Source organism: Engystomops pustulosus, chromosome 1, assembly GCF_040894005.1.
Source record: "Engystomops pustulosus chromosome 1, aEngPut4.maternal, whole genome shotgun sequence".
Lineage (NCBI taxonomy): Eukaryota > Metazoa > Chordata > Amphibia > Anura > Leptodactylidae > Engystomops > Engystomops pustulosus.
In genome coordinates, this window is record NC_092411.1 from 154,680,042 (window position 1) to 154,693,071 (window position 13,030).

Consider the following 13,030-nt stretch of genomic DNA (forward strand, 5'->3'; position numbering starts at 1 on the left):
AATAGGTCTATTTGGGGCAGGCCCCAGACGCTGGTTAGATGTAGGAAGATCTCCTGGTTGAGACACCATTCGTTCGGTAGGATTTCTCTCCTGCTGAGATAATCCGCTTCCCTGTTTAGGGATCCCTTCAAATGAGTGGCTGAAATGGAAAGGATGTTTTCTTCTGCCCACTGGAAAATGGTACGAGCCAGACTCGATAATACTGGGGATCTTGTACCCCCTTGTCTCCTTAAATAGGACACTGTCGAGATGTTGTCCGAGAGAATGTGGATATGATGATTCCTCAGATAGGCTGTGTTTGATCTTAGCGCTTCCCAGACCGCTCTTAACTCCCTGTAGTTTGAGCTGTTTCTTGCTTGGGCTAGAGTCCAGGACCCTTGCTCGTAGTGGGAAGGAAGGATTGCTCCCCAGCCTGAGCTGCTTGCGTCTGTCACTATGGTGATGGTTGGGAGGTGGTGCCAACATACCCCTTTCTCTAGGTTCCTTACTTCCATCCACCACAGCAGGTCCCTCTTTACAAAGGAAGGAATCCGGATCTTCTTGTCTAGACCTGAAGACTTCCTGTTCCAGAAAGTTAGGATCCAATTCTGAAGGATCCGAGTATGGCTCTGACTCCAGGCGACCGCAGGTAGGCATGCTGTGAGGAGCCCCAGGATCTTCATCGCCTGTCTGACTGGTACAGAGTTCTTCCGTCTGAATGAACGAATCTGATGCTTTATGTTGGATATTTTCTCCTGAGGAAGAAAAGACATTTGGTGAGTTGAGTCTAGAATGATCCCTAGAAAGGTCTTTCGAGTGGAGGGTACTAAACTTGATTTTTTCAGGTTGATTAACCATCCCAACTCTGTTAAGATTCTTAGGGAAGACTCTCTTGCCAAATTTAGGTTTTGTTTGTCTTTCCCTATAATTAGCAAGTCGTCTAGGTAAGGGATGATTGATATGTCTTGTAGTCTTAAAAAGGCTACCACCTCCACCATGATCTTGGTAAAGACCCTTGGAGCCGATGAGATACCGAATGGAAGTGCACGGAACTGAAAGTGTAAGACAGAGCCCTCGGGAGAGAGAACCGAGAATCTTAGGAATCTCTGAGATGAGGGGTGGATAGGTACATGATAGTATGCATCTCTTAGATCTAATGTGCACATATAGGAGTCTGTGTGAATAAGTTGGGTAGCTGTTCTTACCGACTCCATGCGAAATCTTCTGTAAACGATGAAGCGGTTTAGCTCTTTCAAGTTGATGATTAGGCGATTTGATCCATCTGGTTTTTTGACAAGGAACAACGGGGAGTAGAATCCCAATTTTTCTTGTTTTTGAGGGACCGGCACCACCACTCCCATGTGGATTAGATGAAATACTTCCTGCCAAATGAAGGAATGCGTAGAGTGAGAGAGAGATGGTAAGGGAGCGACAAACCTTGGAGAAGGGGGGGGTGATGAGAATTCTATCCTGTAGCCCGATTCCAAGATGGACAGTACCCAGGGATTCGAGGTGACCTTTGTCCACTGGGATAGGAATCCCAGGAGACGCCCCCCCACTTTGGCGTCATTGTTTCTTGTTTCCTGGACCCTCTGGGAGGTTAGAGAAAAGGAAACCCCTTCCCCTTCCTCCTTTGGGATAACTCCATCGTCCTTGCTTACCTTTGCCACGGTAAGTCTCTCCGGTGTTCCTAAAAGGACGAAAGGAAGATTTCTTGGGTATTGTTTTGGACTCTGGAAATCCCCTTTTCCTGTCAGACGCCTTTTCAAGTATAGCGTCCAATTCGGGTCCGAACACAAAGTCCCCGGAAAAAGGAATGCTGCACAATTTGGATTTAGAGCGGATGTCCCCGCTCCACTGCTTCAGCCATAAGGCCCTCCTGGTGGCATTGGTAAGAGCTCCTTCTTTTGCAGCGAACCTTATTCCTTCAGCAGATGCGTCAGCAAGGAAGGCAGTAGCTGATCTTAACAACTGTATGCTTTCCAGTAAGTCTTCTCTGGGAGTACCCTCCCGGATATGGGACTCTAATTTCCCCAGCCAGAAATATAGTGTTCTTGCTACCGAGGTGGCTCCTAAGTTTGACTTAAGGCTTAGCATGGAGGTTTCCCATGCTTTCTTTAAAAGAGCTTCAGATTTTCTGTCCATCGGGTCTCTTAACTGAGCCGAATCTTCAAAGGGCAGGTCCATCTTCCTAGAGACCTTGGAAACCTGTACGTCAACTTTGGGGAACGAGTCCCAATCCTTTGACTCTTCAGGGTCGAAGACTAAGCGTTTCCTGAAATTCTTAGAGACCGCGATTTTCCTCTCAGGGTCTCTCCATTCCTGACTAATTAGTCCCCTAAGGGTATCGTTAAGGGGGAAAACACGATGCTTCCTGGCTTTGAGTCCCCCAAACAATTCATCTTCACGAGAAAGAGGGGGTTCCTCGTCTTCAAGGTTCAATGTATCCCGCATAGCTTTCAGAAGATCGTCCAGATCTTCATTTTGGAATAAGTAGCGGGAGCTTGTTGCCTGCTCACGATCCTGATGTTCCTGGTCTCCAGCCAGAGAGCAGGAAGGAGAGTCTGAAATGCACCCTTCTTCTTCCTCTGAGGAGGAAGCCGATACTATCCGAGCTTTCTTACGTGGGGGGGCTCCTTGCGTTGCCGCCGCCACCGAAGAAACCACTTTCTCATCTATAAAGGACTTAAGTTCGTCCATAAAAGACGTTTTCTCTTCCCGCATAAATTCTTCAATGCAGGTTTTGCAGATCGGTTTCTTATAGCCTTCTAGTAGGGTACGGAAGCACATACTGCATTTTTTAACAGGAATCCTGCTTTTTTCAGGTTTTTCTCTACTCTTTTCAGACTTCCCTGATTTCTCTTCCTTGCCTTTCCCCTTAGAAACTTGCTCCTAGGGAAGGAAGGCAAGGAAACAATGACTTGGTGATCACAACAAAAAAACAATTGTATATGTTGCCACACAGCACCACTCACGTGCACCGGGGGGGTGGAGTAGGCCCAAGTCTGCCTCATCAGCCATTATGATGTCTGGGACGGCCAGCCAAGAAAGAAAACGAGTCATAGACCTCAGACCAACTGACTACCCGCTTTTAAGGATTTAAATACCTTCATGGGGAGCCCATCCCCCTGCCGGTGGCCTCCTCCGCGTCCCGCGCCCGGCGCCGCGGTCACTTCCGGTCGCGACCGGAAGTCGTCATCGGTCAGGAGGAATTCTGGGAAACGTAGTTCCCTGCGTCCGCGCGAGAGTCTGGCGGACCAGCCCGCCGGAGAGGACGCCAGCCGGACGATGTTTCCTTCCAGGGAGAGCCCGCAGCCGCCGGGCTAACCGAGGATCTGTCCGGAGGGGAACTTGGACCGCAGTCGGCGTAACCCCAGGTAAGGTGGTAAGTATGGAGATCCTTCTCCATTTTTTTTTTTTTTTTTTTAAAAACGTCCCCCCCCCCCCCTAGGAGGAGAGAGACCCTCTCTTGACCTGACCCCTGTAGGGACAGGAAGACACTGGCGGGAGGATGTGGGGGGGAGGCTTTTAACCTCTCTGCTTCCTGTCCCTACAGAGGTCAAGGGTCATCCTCCTAGTGGGCCGTCATGGGGGACGTTATGGAAAAAAGCAATAGATACATAATTCCATTTTGAACCAAAGAGTTACATAAAACATCAATAAGATTTTATTGCAAACATATATAAAACATATACAAATCATAAACACATTTAAAAAATTATAAAAAATATACAAGATATAATATGACATTCAAATAACATGTATTCAGTAATAACATAGCAGCAAAGTCAAGTCCTATGGTAATTTGATGATTTCCTCAACATGAAACTGATGTGAAATCACCAGCCTTACATCCTCCTGTCAAAGTAGAGGAAGGAACAGTTAGGAGAAAGGCAAAGTTCTCTATGCAGAGACTGCTAGGATATGTACAAGTAGTATAGAAAATGTCATGGTCATTATAGTCTGAAAGGGTAGATTTCTGGAGTAGTATAAGTTGCTCACCACATAAGTCATTTGTTCTAGGACAGGAAGCAAGGTCAAAAGTTCTTTATCTCTTTGGTTTCCTGACCAGCGCCTTATTGGAATTCTATTAGTTAACTGACAAAAAAAAAAAAATCAAATTATTTAACTAGCAATGTTATGATTGATGGGGTTTAATGGCGTTCAGAGCTTTTGTTCATTCAAAACATGTTATATAGCAGCCTTGGAGAGCTATGTAACATACATTGTACATGTATCTTTGTAGCAGGAGGACTGTGACAAAATGTAAATTTGTAAATGTATATTGTAACTGGACTTTATGTGCAGTGGTGGAGGTTCTCACTCATAATCCAACACTAATGCCATGAGTAAAGCTATAACAGACCAGCTACAAATCAAGACTATATATGCATTTTATTATTTGACAGCTCTTTAGGGCTACTACAGAACACTGTGTAGTTTTTTTTATAATCAAAACTGCTGAAAGTAGAGCAAGCAAAAGTTTTATTAGACAACACAAAATTTACTTACGTGGAAGGGAAGTGTATAGGCCACTGCATCCAGTGCCACAGTTTTGGCTAGATCCCTATGGAGAACATTCAAGTCCTTTACATAATGACCAGATACACAAATACAATGGTCCTGGTACAGGCGATGCCTAAAAAGCCAAGTTCACATAGAAAATTGTAATTTATAGTAGAAATGTACTTTTGTGGCAACAGCATTGCTGTCATGTACAAAAGCAGAACATGCTGTTTCACCCACCACTGTTATTATAAGGCCAATACATAGAACATTTACACAAAATACAGCTTAAAAAAACCTGATTAGCTTTTTCTGAGGATCCAAGATTTCCAAAATCTTTTCGGAATATTCTTTCTTTGCTGTGGTAAAGACAAATATCTGCATGAAAAGACATGTACACTCTGTCAAGACAAATTGTAGCACTCGTATTTAACCTGTTCTATGTAAATGAGATTGAAAAAAAAAACAAACAACTGGGGGCTAGGTAGTGTTGCCAGCAGTTGACACAGCTGTTCTTCCATATACATCCTCAGCTGAAGTTACCAGCTAGGTGACTGCTGCAACATTCTCCAAGGATTCTGCGGTGACGCCATCATAAGGGGCGCTGCACTGACCGGTTTCAGCTGTGAAATGCATTTTGAACACCAACCTCACCTCATAGATTTTGCCGACTGTCTCAAGGAATTCTCTGACATAGGGGCGCAGCTTTAGATGTACCTGAAATATTAAATTTAAATGGTAAAAACCACGATCTTGGTAGTATCAAATTCCTGCCAAGAATAAATCTTATATAATAATAAATATAATAAATATCTCTCTATATCTATATATATATATATATCTATATCTATATCTATATCTATAATCTCTATCTATCAGTTTCCACCAAAACGCTCTACAAAATATTGACTCTAAGGACAAGCTACTTTTGTCACTTATCCACAGGAGCTTACATGGTTTCTAGCAACAATCTACACACACACACACACACACACAATCCATCCAAAAATTAAAGGGATACCTGTCTGATGTCCTATAGTCTTCCGGTACAATTAGAGTCTGCATAGTTCTACTCATAGATCCATGCACTGTGACGGTGGTAATAATCTTATTTGTTATCCAAGGTCTCCATCCACTGCAGTGTGCAATAAATCGCAATTGCGATTTAAAAGGTTTCCCAAATAAATCTAGTCTTTTTAGGTGCAAAATTTGCAACTTAGAAATGCAGGTTTAGAAAAATATATATTTTTAATTATGTCACTTTCTTTGATTCTAACACTCCGGCTAGGGATTTTTCTTAGCACACTTTCAAGGAACAACATAATATTCGCTAAATAGACAACAATAGAAAAATGGTTTATGATTTTTGAAAACTTTGGCACCTTGTCTGGATATAAAATAAATGAAGAGAAGAATACACTCTTTAAATAAGGACAGTAATCTAGATGAAAATTCCAATATCAAAATCCAATTTGCCGGGTCTTCTATCAAATACCTAGGTATCCATATAGCACGCTTGAAACAGGAAGTCTATAGGTTGAATTTCTCCTCAGTGCTCCATAAAATAAAGGAGGACATGAGGAGATAGATTAACTTGCCTTTATCTTTAGCAGGAAGGTGTAGTTTGTTAAAAATTAAAAACTATTATACCCCATGCAAAATTAACCCATAAAAATACATTCATGGAAAAGAATAATCTGCAGTACCTCAGATTACTTTTTCTGCATACAGGTTACAGATATTGTTGAAAATCTATTTCCCAAAAACCATATTCAAGAAGCAAAATAAAATGTTAAACTACTGTAAACTTCTAAGTACATCAAACCACAATTTTATATTGAACATATATGCTGATTCAATGCATCTAAACAACAGTGATTTGCATGCAAAGACCAACCTTAAATGGGAGGAGGAATTTTTTAATAATATGGATAGCAAGGAAATATGGCAAAGAATGATTAGAGGTATGAATATGGTGAGAGCAATGATTAGCTCCAAGATATGGAGAGAAATCCAATTTAAAAATAGTCCATAGAGCATACCAAGCTTTTAATGTCAACATGCCTAAATAGTCAGAAATTTTTCCCCGAAATGTGATAAAAAAAAATGCAAATATCTCACACTGCTTTTGGAACTGCCTATTCATTCCAAACTATTGGTCAAAAGTGATAGACTATATAAACACCCAAGACACAAATTTAAAAAAATTCAAATGTAGACCCCTGGCTTTGTTTCTTTCACTGTGATCAGGGAATTCATATTTCTGAGAAGAAGATCCACAGGAAACTACTAGCTGCTAAAAAAGCTATTCTTCTACAATGACTTGAAAGAGAAGTCCCCAAGATGGAGCAGATTACCAAACTATTCAAGCTATTGGAGGGGAGATAGAAACAGAATAGGTTAAATACACAACCATCACCGAGGCATTAGGTGCCGTAGCGGTCAAGGGGGGGGGTGCTCATTAATCAACTAGGTATCCATTTCTGTGTACTCTGTAATTATATTTTTGCAAAATAAAGAAAAAAGTTTTTTTTTTATAGCATCATTTCCACTGTCATTTCTACGTTGATTGGGGGAACTTGGAGTTCAAAATCTTTACACAAAAATGTAAAAGACACCTTAATGTTCCCATTTTTGATATAGTTCTTTTTCATAGTTTCAAAGTTTATATGGTTGAAAAAAAACATGTCCATCAAGAAGGGAATGGATTGAATGAGGAAGAGATTTATGGGTAAATAATTATATATAACATAACCATCAATGTTATTTAGGTGTAAAAAATAGAGATGAGCGAGCACTTAATTGCTTGAGTGCTCGTTATTCGAGACGAACTTTTCCTTTTCGAGCATTTTTCAAAGGGACCATGGTTCGGGAATAAAAAGTGTTATTTAATTGAAAAAGAATGTCTTCTGATAAGTTAGCAGGTGTATGAAAACATCTGCAATCTATTTTTCACTGTTCCGCGCGTATATTATCTCCCGACAAGTTAGCAGATGTGAAGAACAGTGAAGAATAGAATAAAAACAGTGAACACAGGATCATTTAAGTGAAAAACAGTGTAGAATAGATTGCAGATGTTCGGCACATCTGCTTACTTGTCGGGAGATACGCGCGGAACGATGCAAACAAAATAGCATGTGAAGAACACTATATATGTGGGTGAAGAACACATTGCAGATGTTTCCATACCTCACCCTCTATGCCCTTCCCCCCTCTCCTTGTGAACCCCTCTTATAACTTGTCCTGTCATCTCTTATCTGCAACTTTCTCTCTGAGCTGTCAGCAAGCGTCTGAGACCTCGGGATCTTCTCCTGTGAGAACCCCATTCACACACAGCGGATTTACCCGATTGCAGGGTCTGGAGTCTCCGATGTCTCTGTCCTTGGTGCTGATCTCCTGGATGCGCTGTCCCGGGATACGCTCCTCTTCTTCCACTGAAGTCTCTCTGCCCTTCCCGATTTCTCAGCCTTTCCCTATGTCTCTGTCCTGTTCCCCGATCTCTCTGTGCTGCTCCCCGATGTCTCTGTCCTGTTCCCTGATTTCTCTGTCTTCCTCCCCGATGTCTGTCCTCCCTTATGCCTCTATGCCGCTCCCTGATGCCTCTGTCCCGCTCACCTTGTTCTTCAATGTTTTCTTCACACATATATATTGTTCTTCACATACTATTTTGTTCGCACCTTTCCGCACGTATCTTCCGACAAATAAGCAGATGTGCTGAACATCTGTAATCTATTCTTCACTGTGTTTTTCACTTAAATGATCCGGTGTTCACTGTGTTCACTGTTTTTATTCTATTGTTCACTGTGTTTTTTTAATTAAATGCTCGATCTCGAGCAGAGGAAATCCTTGTCCGAGCAACGAGCCGTTTCGAGTACCCTAATACTCGAACGAGCATCAAGCTTGGACGAGTATACTCGCTCATCTCTAGTAAAAAACCTTTCTAGAAACTCTCTGCTGTGACCAGCGCCTGAGGCAGGCTATTCCACAGATTGACAGTTCTCATAGTAAAAAAGCCCTGTCGCCTCTGGTGATTAAACCTTGATTTCTCCAGACGGAGAAAGTGACCCTTGTCTTTTGATTTGATCTGGAACAACTTACCACCATATTTTTTGTATGGACCATTCATATATTTATATGAATTAATCATGTCCCCTCATAGTTGTCTCTTTTCCAGATTAAATAAATCTAGTTATTTTAATCTTTCCACATAACTAAGACCCTCCATACCCCTTATTTTTGTGGCTTGTCGTTGAACCCTCTCCAGCTCCAGAGCATCCTTCTTATGGACCGGAGGCCAGAACTGGACAGCATTTTCCAGGTGAGGCCGAACCAATGCCTTGTACAGTGGTAATATTACATCCCTAACCCGAGAGTCCATTCCACTTTTGATGCATGACAAGATCTTGCTGGCTTTAGAGGCAGCTGATTCACATTGCATGCTGTTATTTAATTTATGATCTACTAGTATACCCAGGTCCCTCTCAACAAGGGACTCTCCCAAGGACATATTTTGCCTTTGGATTATTAAGCCCCCAGGTGCATAACCTTACATTTATCCACATTGAACCTCATTTGCCAAGTCACCTTGCAGCCTATGAACATCCTCCATAGACTGTATTACACTACACAGCTTGGTGTCATCTGCAAAAATAGACAGTGCTATTAATTCCTACCTCTATATCATTAATAATGATATTAAAATAGTAGTGGGCCACTTTTTTCTTAAAATGTTATCCTGTCTTTTGCCAGTACCTCATTGGTAGTCCAATAAATATCAATTGAATTTAAAAATTGTTTGACTTCCTCTAATTTTTTTTTATTCTATTTTAGTTCACTTTCCAAATCCTTAAATTCGGCTGCTGTTTCCACGTGAGTAAGTTTTAATTGATTTGTATGATATTAATATCAATTTGCTGTAGTTTATTTATTTGTAATAGAGAAATGTTTTGGGAACAAGACAACCACAGGGATTAAATGAGCCTTTCTATGCCTAGTTCTAGGAATGTTATTTTGGATGTAACACGGCTTTGAACACCTCCCAACACCTCCCTCCATCTCTTCACCTGTGATCCATCTTTTCACCTGTGAATAAGTATTTAGTTAGTGGATGTACGCTTGCAATTCAGACCAGGACTGAGATGTATTTATTTTGTCCAAAACACTTAGGTCCGATATTAAAGTTTTTTCTTATGTGATGCAAGCCTGCAGAACTATACACTATTTTTAAATGAAAATGGATTTTTTTTAACCCAAGAACAATTGCTGGAAAACTTTTCTATTTTCATTTTCAAGGTACGATATGCAATGCCCCAAAAAAATAAAATGGTAAATTTCCTTTAAATGAAATCTATTTGTTTTTATACATTGTGAACCAAGCATACTTTGAGAATGCTGTAGCTACATTGATGCAGAAACATATCTTGTTTAATCCCTGATCCAAGTGCTCAAAAAAAAATTATAAAATTAAGGACCTTGGGAAAGCTGGGTGCAGACTGGCGGTTGTACATAAACACATTACACGGAGCTTCCTGAACTATCCTGACAGGACTAATCAACCTGAGCTGGGGGATGGTGCAACAATTGACCACCTCTGCCTGTTAAGGACAACACAGCGAATACAGCATTTTCTGAAGAAATGCATAATTAGTGTAAGAGAGAAACGCTGTGGTAGCCACAGGAGCGACATAGCCTCATTATTTTTCCGCAAAACCACTCAGTTCAGTCAGAGAGAGAGATAGAGACGGAAGCACGTGTGTGTGCAGGGAGAACAACAGAGACATAGGAAGAGCAAGTAAGTAAGAGGCACAGAGACGGGCAGGGTTAGTGAGTGACAGACTGGGAGAGATATATTCATAGATCAATATTGGTAGACCAATTCTGTTTTGTAAAAACTAAGAGCAGTTATTTACTATCCCGGAGAACACCAGGATCTAAAGCTATGATTTTAGAATTGTAGCTCTAGACCAAAGAAAATCTTTGGGTCGCAGTGAAAATTGGATTTTTAACATTTTTTTGCTGTCACAGTCATCTTTGTCTCATCAGACCAGAGAATGTTAATAATCTTGCTTGTCTCACGTGGTGTTGATCTCCAGTGTGCTACAGGATGCTATGCCTAGCCGTGTCTCAGTTGTGTAGGTTTTCATTTGCAACAATCCCCGGAAGGGTCTGGGTCTGGTGTGGGGTCTATGATGTGCCGGAAGCTACCCCAGGGCCTTGTGGGGTCTGTGTGTGACACTCTCTTGCCGCCGCTGCAGCAGAAAGCGTGGAGGCCACCAGGTCCAAGCCCTCTTCATACAGAGATGGGCTTTACTGCATATTGCACCAAAGACCCATCGCTATCACCCCCGGTCGGTGCTTGCTCTGATCGCGGGTGTTAACCTTTTCTCTGCCATTGGCAAAGTCGCCGGCAGTACTTAAAACATGGCGCCGCCATGTCTCCTCCAATCGTTGCTCCCTCGACGGCGATCGGTTATCCATGACAGCCTCGTGTTTTTGTCAGACCCAAGGCTGCATGGTTTCTGCAGATTCATTACAATGAGACAGTAATCACTAGTATGCAACCGTGAATCTTCACCCAATTTGTAAGATCAACAATATTGTTGTTAGTTTCATCTGCTGCTAGGATCCTAGCATCTAATGCTAGGATCTCATGTTTGGACCCCTGAGGAAGCCTGTGCAATACATGAAGGGCCTCTGCCACCATCTGTCTTCATCTATACCCAGTAATGTACTTTGGCACTGTTTGAAGTGATTAAGGGGTAAGTGCCACTTTACATGAAAAAAGACATCCCCTTTATCACACAGAAAGGGGATTGGACTATTTATTTTTGTGAAACCCGTTTCACATGGCCGTTTCAATTTCCTACCCGTTTGACACCATGGCAATATCCGCTCTGAGTATATCAATAAAGTGATTTTGTATCCTGAGCTGGGTAACCAGTTGGCAGCAGAATATATCTTTAACCTGCACAAATTCAGAAACAGAATCGATCAAAAGCTAGCTGCTCATCTTGGGAATAAAACGAACACCAGATTCCCACAATGGAGTCCTCCAGAACTACCAGATTAAGATTCAGAACGGGCCTCTGTCCAACGCTCCTATAAAGAGCTCAATGCAGGAGTTTCTATCAACTCTATTTTTTTTTTTAACAGATTGACTCGTGTTTGCAAGGGAAACTATAACCCAAAGGTAAAATAAATTATTGCAGCGTACATATGCAACACCTCTGCCAACTCAGTGTTGCGAAATTAACATCTTCCCCCATACAATAGTGTTTCTCTCGGCATGATCAACCTAGGGAGACCTCAAGTGTCTGGAAATGGTAATGGAGCTAGCAAATATTTGCCCAAGAAGGAATGTTTAATTGTGTAACTAATCAGATGCACTGTTACTGCTTTGTAAAGAGAGTGCTGCTTGGATGAGATGCCTGCCACCTCAAAAGGGGAAGTTATAAAACCCCTTGTGACTGGAAAGTTCTAGGTTCAGTCCTGGAGAGGTCTTTTGAGGGTCTTACCATACTGAGAAGCACCTGCGTCTGTGACATGATGCCCTGACACACTTGGCGTGAGTTGAGACCAGGCCCAAACAGACATCCACCTTCAGGAGTCTGCATCATCCTGCTGCGGAAGCAGCCCCTCATGTCCAGCCTGAAGCTACCTATAGTAGGCTGTGAGTATCTCATGAGGAACTCCATCAAACCAGCCATCTTGACACAGTTGTTGTTCTGGCCGTTAACGGGATCCAAATAAACGAACTGCAAGTTAAATGACATTCTTTGCCTCAGGATGCTCCCTGTGTAAGGCTGACAACACCCAAGGCCACACCATTGACCACCACCAGGGATATAATTACTCTCATCTTTGCATTGAATTGTTTGTATTTGGCTTTATCTGAGATCATAGACTTTACCCCTCACTTACATATACAGCAAGTCATGTGCACTAATATAGTCAACTATAACATTTGCTTACATGTAATATTTATTTTATTATTGCATACTTTGTATACTTTTGTCTGTCAAGACCAGTAATGTAACCGGATGCATTTAGTGTTAATATTCCATACCTGACAAGAAACCTTTGTATTGAGTATCCGGGGTACTTCTAGTAACACATATTTGAAGGTGTTGAAATTGGTTAGAATATAGATTTGCACTTCTAATAAAGACTTGTATTTTTGAACTTGCACTGGTATGTATTATATATTCATTCAGTGTTTTGATGTGTGGTCCATTTATCCTTATTGACCCTTTTCTCGGTTACAAAAACGTCCACCTACTCGGTTAGGTCACTTCCACCAATGTCTGCCCTGAATGAGTCTATACCCTCTTCTCATGGGACCTGATTGGTGGAGAAACATATGTCATTTATATATTGTACAGACATACACACAGTGTGATAGTATGGCTAGTTCATATGATGAAGCCAGTTATACCAGTGAAACATGTTGGGGGCTAGAACATTTTCAGTTTTAATCAGCAGACACCCCGCTAGAGAATAGATTGTGTTTGCCTAGCCAGTTAGTCAACGTATAAAATATAGTTAG

The 13,030-nt window shown here is 41.6% G+C and overlaps 1 protein-coding gene across 1 annotated transcript; it reads right to left on the reverse strand.

Moving 5' to 3' along the window:
• Nucleotides 1-3,603: 3,603 nt before the first annotated feature.
• On the reverse strand, nt 3,604-12,191 carry LOC140120862 (CTD small phosphatase-like protein 2-A). Its single transcript, XM_072139905.1, has 8 exons — nt 12,000-12,191; nt 11,352-11,449; nt 11,047-11,156; nt 5,140-5,237; nt 4,784-4,863; nt 4,492-4,618; nt 3,982-4,077; nt 3,604-3,837 (listed from the first exon to the last, which is right to left on the reverse strand). Exons 1-8 carry the CDS (start codon nt 12,189-12,191, stop codon nt 3,775-3,777), a joined length of 864 nt encoding a protein of 287 aa, XP_071996006.1. The 3' UTR covers nt 3,604-3,774.
• Nucleotides 12,192-13,030: the final 839 nt, after the last annotated feature.